This window comes from Macrobrachium nipponense, chromosome 20 (assembly GCF_015104395.2).
Source record: "Macrobrachium nipponense isolate FS-2020 chromosome 20, ASM1510439v2, whole genome shotgun sequence".
NCBI lineage: Eukaryota > Metazoa > Arthropoda > Malacostraca > Decapoda > Palaemonidae > Macrobrachium > Macrobrachium nipponense.
Window position 1 is genome coordinate 52,311,170 of NC_061089.1, and position 7,071 is coordinate 52,318,240.

A 7,071-nucleotide genomic window follows, 5' to 3' on the forward strand; every position below is an offset into this window, starting at 1 on the left:
TTATCAGAGTTCCTAATTACATTGATGGTCTAAAGCAACGTGGTCATAAAACTTTACCTATGCTATTTTTTTTAAATAAAAAAAGCCTGAATTTTGGTGTGAAACTCGATTTCTTTAATGCAAAATCTATGTAATTAAAAAAATCTGTTCCATATTTGCAGTGGATTTACGTACAACAGAATATTTTTTCCACCGCACTTACATTTACCATATCGTATACTTTTCATACTACAGCGAGAGTTATTTTTACTTTTTATTTTGGTTAACAGGTTTGGACAAACTTGCAAGTTACTAAAGAGGCATTTTAACTTGCCAAGATACGCGGTGTCTCGTGGGAGACTTCTATAAAACCAGGAATTTTACTGAAAGCTCTTTCGTAACAAGAACTCGTAGTTGCTCTCATTACATCTTGCCGAAGTGCGACCAAATGTAAGATTCACACGAATGTGAAAAAGAAGAAGCAGAAGAAGAAGAAGAAGGAGAGAGAGAGGGGAGAGAGAGAGAGAGAGAGAGAGAGAGAGAGAGAGAGAGCATTGAAACATTGCGTTCGAGGGTCGTGCGTACGATCAGTTTTACGCTCATGCCGGGACTCCTCGGGTCTACTACGGGCAGAGAGCATCGCGGAGAAGACAGTTAGAGTTGAGCCCGTGGGAAGAACAGACTATGTCGCTCCGACGCTCTCATACGGTGCGGTAATGTTGGTCCGAATGCATTCAAGACTGAACACAAGTCCCTTCCTTGTGTCGGAATGTCTCTTAGGACATTTCCCCTGACTTCGAAATAGTGTGCCAATCAAAATGAGTTGTAAAGCGACGAGGAGGTATGGCAGGGCGGCGGCGGTGGCATTGTGCCGAATTTCTGTGCTGGCTTCCTTGTGGAGTTACGCCCTCGCCAACCGTTACGGTGACGGAGGCGAGTGCGAGAGTCAAGCCCTTAGTTCGAGTGACAGAGAGCGAATTCTCACTTGTTCCCTTAAGACCCTCGACGAGGACGTGAGAGTGGCCAATTTGACCAGTGTGTCGGTGGAAAATGTTGTCCGACTGACAGTCGTTTGCAACGAAGTGTATCACTTTGAGAGTGTGCTGAAATCTACTAGTTTGTCTGGCTTTCAGAGAGTGAAAGAGTTCAACGTAGAGTTTTGCAAAATTAGTGAACTCGATGAAAATGCATTTGTGAACCTCAGAAATTTAAGAAACTTGACTCTTCGGACTCGAAATTCCGACTGGCCCGTGATGAGTCTGACTGCCAACTCGGAAGTGTTCCGTCCATTACATCAACTCGAGAGGTTAGATTTAAGCATGAATAATATTTGGGAGCTTCCAGCGGGGGCTTTCTGCCACTTAGCCAGCCTGAAGTTCCTTAACCTAAGTCATAACCACCTCCAGGCCATCACGCAGCTGGGGTTTGGGCAAAACGCTGCTGCATCAATAGACAGGGCATCGTCATCGGGTGCCCTGGCGTCTTGTAGGTCAGACATCAGCTCTCTCGACCTGTCGAGCAACGATGTTACGGTGTTAGTGTCTGGATCCTTGCAAGGCCTAACCCACCTGCAGCACCTTTTCTTACAAAACAACGAACTGGGGAAGATAGACGACAATGCCTTCTACGGCCTGGGCAGCCTCCGGACGCTTGACATTTCCGACAACCAGTTAGTTGCGTTGCCCGAGGACGCTTTCCTTCACACCCCTGGGCTTATGAACTGTCGAGCTCGAAACAACTCTTTGTCTGTCTTGGGGCCAGGCCTCTTCCGCGGCCTCGACCAGTTGGTGGAACTCGATCTTTCTCACAACGAATTGAAGTCCGAGTGGTTAACCTCCACGATCTTCCAGGGGCTTATTCGCCTTATGCTGCTGGATCTGTCTCACAACAAGATTTCCCAGCTGAACCAACAGGTCTTTCGTGATCTCTACAGTGTGCAGGTGCTAAGACTCTCCCACAACCAGCTGCAAACTATCCCAGCTGCAGCTTTTGCTGCCTGCGTTAACCTCCACACCCTGGACCTTTCCTACAACCAGCTGACCAACATTCCTGACAGAGCTTTCCAGGGTCTGAATGTTTTGAGTTTTTTGGCTTTGGATAATAACCAGATCAGCAATGTGGGTGTGGCTTCATTAACGAACCTGACCAGTTTGGAGGATCTCAATCTCAATGGAAATCAGCTCACAGTCATTCCCCAAGCCATCGGTCGCCTGCGGTACCTCAAAACACTGGATCTAGGAGAAAATCAAATTGCATCTTTGGATAACATGCCCGTGAAGGGGCTCGAGTTTTTGTATGGGCTGAGACTCGCCAGCAATAAAATCAGTGGTAATGTGTCTAAAAACACGTTTAGTAATATACCATCTCTTAAAATACTAAATTTGGCAAAAAATGGCATCACTGGCATAGAAAGCAATGCCTTTGAAAATAACCTGAATTTGCAAGCAGTGAGAATCGATGCCAACATGTTGTCAAGTATGAATAACCTGTTTGAGAATTTGCCAAAATTGTTGTGGTTGAATGTGTCCGATAACCAAATTGAAACGTTCGATTATCATTTTGTGTCTGTAAGCTTACAGTGGTTAGATTTGCATAAAAATAAAATCAGTCAATTAGGAAATTTTATGGAACGCCATGATCTAAATCTCCAAACTATTGATGCCAGTCATAATAAATTAGAATATATAAGTAGCATTCAAATTCCCGATAGTGTTCAGTTGTTGTTCCTTAATGATAACAAGATATCTGTTGTGGAACCTTTTACCTTCTTTAAAAAAGTGAACCTGACTCGTGTGGATCTTTACGCCAATCAATTGTCTAAAATGGATATGTCTGCTTTGAGATTAACGAAATTGCCCCCTGAGAAGTCTCTCCCAGAGTTTTACCTCGGGGGCAACCCCTTCGTGTGCGACTGCAACATGGAATGGCTCCAGAGGATTAACGGACTGGAACACGAACGCCAGAACCCCAAAATCATGGATCTTCAGAGCATCTACTGTCAGATGCCCTTTGCTCGCACTGGGGCCTTCAAGGCTCTTGTGGAGGTCAACCCATCCCAGTTCCTCTGCCAGTATGAAACTCATTGCTTCGCCCTGTGCCACTGCTGTGAGTTCGATGCGTGTGATTGTGAAATGACGTGTCCCGACGGTTGTGGGTGTTACCACGATCAGTCGTGGAGGTCGAATATTGTTGATTGTTCGATGCAAGACGTGCAACAGGTACCCGATCGCATCCCCATGGATGCCACACAGGTGTATCTTGATGGCAATGATCTGAAGAACCTCTCCTCTCATTCGTTCATAGGGAGGAAGCACTTGCAGATCCTCTATCTCAATGGCTCCAATGTGAAAAGTGTGGATAACGAAACCTTCAGTGGGCTAACCAGGCTGATAGCATTGCACCTTCAGGATAACCTGCTGGAGGCCTTGCGGGGCAATGAGTTTCAAGGGCTTGAGATTGTACGGGAGCTGTACCTTCACAACAACAAATTACGGTATGTCCACCAGCATACTTTTGCAACTCTTTCTCACCTGGAAGTACTGACACTTCACCATAATCATTTGATTAACTTTCCCGTTTGGCGTCTTGTTGATAACCCTTATCTCGGACGTGTTTCTCTCAGTGCCAACCGATGGTCGTGCCATTGCCAGTTCATGGAGTCGTTCGGCATATGGCTGAATGGGAACGAAAGGAAAGTCACAGACAGCCAGGAAATCAAGTGTTTTATCGATGAGTCCGGCAAGCAACCGGGTTCCTCCATCCTCGATTTCAACGTGACCACTTGCATGAACACTACTGCAACGTCGACTGTCATTCAGCCGATCGTGTTAGATAATTTGTTGCATCCAGTCCTTGCTACCATCGTTGCGTTGATTGTGGTGGTGTCGCTCATTGTGTGTGTCCTTTATCGGAGTACTATACGCGTGTGGATCTACTCCCACTGTGGCTTCAGGATGTGCCACAAGGATACCAACAGTGAAGACCGAGACAAGCTGTTCGATGCCTTCGTGTCCTACAGCTCGAAGGACGAAGCCTGGGTCAACCAGGTCTTGGCCGGCGAACTGGAGAGGGGCGAACGGCCTTACCGCATCTGTCTCCACTACAGAGACTTCCCCGTCACGGCCTACATCGCCGACACCATCGTGGAGGCCGTGGAGTCGTCCCGCAGGACGATCATCGTCCTTTCCAAAAACTTCATAGAAAACGAGTGGTGTCGATTCCAGTTCAAAAGTGCTCACCACGAGGTTTTGAAAAAGAGACGGCAGAGACTCATCGTCATTGTTCTGGGCGAGATTCCAGCGCGAGATCTGGACCCTGACCTCCGCCTCTACCTTAAAACGAACACCTGCATTTATGCCAGTGATAAGTACTTCTGGGAGAAGTTGAGGTTTGCCATGCCCGACGTCCAGAACAGTCAGAGAGTGGTTCACACGTATAGCTCCATTCCGGAGAGATCTTCCTCCTATACTAATAAATACAGTGTCAACAGTCCGTCCTCGATGCATCAAAATCTTCGCGGGGGTTCGGACACTTACTGGGCTTAGTCAATGGCCGCAAGGCTTCTTCCTCTTCTTCTTCTTCCTTTTTTTCTCCTATGATCATTTGTCTCATCTTTATTTTTGTTTTGTAATTTTTGTAAAGCTCAAAGGAGAGTTTTATGCAAGCAATGGTATAAAGGAACCTTGCACCGTGGTCCAGTTAAGAGGGCATGATTGGCTGTGTGTAGGTTATTTTATGTGTTGATCACCACGAGATCTATATAGCTTTAAAATTAAGTGAATTATTTATTTGTTATGACGAGAAAACAAACGAACATGAACAAGACATATTGTTTATGCAAAAAAACGTTCAAGCCGCATTACATAAGAAAAGCATTATTTGTAGGAATTAAAACTTATCCAACCCCTTTCGTTGTGGAGCACATAAATGTTACTATATCCTCAACATTGATAATATACCATCTAGTCATATATGTATTAGGTTCGAAGGAAGAAAAAATGAACTATGAACTCGACCCATTTCCTGTGAAACATGAAACTTATAGCTATACATATATATGGCAGATGTTTGTGGTCAACCATGCCTGTTTTTTGTGTATTTTTTGTCAAGAAAATAAAATGAAATGTTTACACATTTTGATTGGCCCCCCTAAGCACGGTCTAATTGTCAGGTATATTCCAGTTTTGAGAACGAATTGTAAATGAATTATTGTTAGATTATTGTCAGGATGCACTCAATCATTCATGAGTGCCTGAAATTGATCTAATTTTCATTGTCATTCAAATATACTGCCCCTATTTTTCCCCTCTGTTTATGTAAACCTAAAAAAGAAAAACAATTTTTTTTATTCAGATTTTATTTTGTCTCAGAATATCCAATCCTTTGATAGTACTGTACTTTTTCGCCAAACGATTGTGGATGTTATGTCATGTCATTTGAATATTTGGTTTTTTGGTCGTGAAATGATTCAACTTGTGTATTCATAAGTATCGTCCTATCATCATAATAGGCTACATTTAGAAAAAAAATTCTCCAAGTTATAGTCATTGTCATTCAGTCTAGTTTTAGTACATAACTGCAGGATTTGATTTAAAAAATGATGTACTGGTGTCTGCAAATTTTATTTAAAAATGCTGCTTTACTTATATTTAAAATGCATGATTCAGTTTTTTATATTACCATGAAAGTGTGTACTATTTTATGCAAATGAATTAAAAACTGGTTTTATATTCACTTAAATGCAGAGTAATTTTTTTTTTCAAGGAATAGATTTAAAACTGTTTGCAAAATTTACTTGAAGTTTGTTTATTTTGCTTAAAAAAAGTGTTGGTGCCATTAATTTCTACAATAATTTAGTTGTAAAAATACTAATTGAACCGTTCTCTGATTTAAAAATGTGTTTTTTTATGTTTGGTAAAAGAAATGTGTGAATATTATTTGCTGTTTTAGCTGGAATTTTTTTCTTTTACAAAATTTTACGTGTCAAATGGACGGTTATTTACAGATTTACGAAATGTATTTTATACAATTTCTGTGGGATGTAGTTGTCAGAAAATTTAGTTGATTAAAGTTTCATTGAATATGTGCTGTTATCATGAAATATGTAGTATGTACTGAATATTTTTATTTCATATTTTTTATTATTGTTGCAGTTATATATATAACATGGATAATTGTGAGAACGTGAGTCATAAAAGTCAATAAAAATATAAACCAATCAATGAGTACGTCAAACGCTTGTCAGCTGCATCAGTGTTACGTCCAGTTTATTAAGGAGAAATATTACAAATGTACTGCTGTTTTGTACTGCGCGCGCGCGAGAGAGAGTTTGCCCACTTAATCTGTGATAATACCAAAGTCATATACATCTTATTTAAACTTGTAAATATATTTTTTTTTACACAGGATGATTTTTCTTTTGTAAGATGTTGTGTGTATATATATATATTGATGTGTAAATAAAATACAATGGGCAAATTCGTTTTCTTAGAACCCGATTTTGTGTATGAGTTTATTTTAGTTGTATTGGTCATTTTTATTCAATGTCAGAATGAATATGGGTCAAATATGTTCCCATACGGCAGCTATGCAATTTTTCTCTCAAGAGTTTTTTGGTCGGTAAATTTAGAAATATATTTCAAAATGATTATATGATTGCTAATGAAGGTACTGTGTATGGTAAATAAGCAAAATTAAAAGCAGATTGTCATAAACTCTCTTGTTAAGAGATGTGAAGATTTGTTCTGTTGTCTGTCGACAAAAGGAATTCGTATTCTACCAAAATGAAGGTAATGATTGTGAGCAACGATAATTATAAATAGACTGTAACCGCCCATGCAAATGGTGCATTTAACGTGAGAGAATGAAAATCCTTGGTAGTGATGTTGAAATAACACGACAAATAATAAATCAGAAGACCTTTGCAAAAGTGAAGTCGAAATAATGTTGATGACCTTTTTCCCTTTAAAAGAGATTTATAGCAAAGGAAAGATTTATCTTGCCAAAAAGGAAGTGAAGACCGGCTATGTTGTTAAGGTACATACTGAGTTTTAATGAAATTTAAAGCTACATTGTCAGTGAGAAGTGCGAAGT

The 7,071-nt window shown here is 40.9% G+C and overlaps 1 protein-coding gene across 1 annotated transcript; it reads left to right on the top strand.

The window, feature by feature from the left end:
- The first annotated feature begins 593 nt into the window (after positions 1-593).
- Positions 594-6,456, top strand: LOC135225835 (toll-like receptor Tollo). The gene has a single exon (XM_064265373.1). The coding sequence runs from the start codon at positions 798-800 to the stop codon at positions 4,521-4,523; it is 3,726 nt and encodes a 1,241-aa protein (XP_064121443.1). The 5' UTR covers positions 594-797; the 3' UTR covers positions 4,524-6,456.
- Positions 6,457-7,071: the final 615 nt, after the last annotated feature.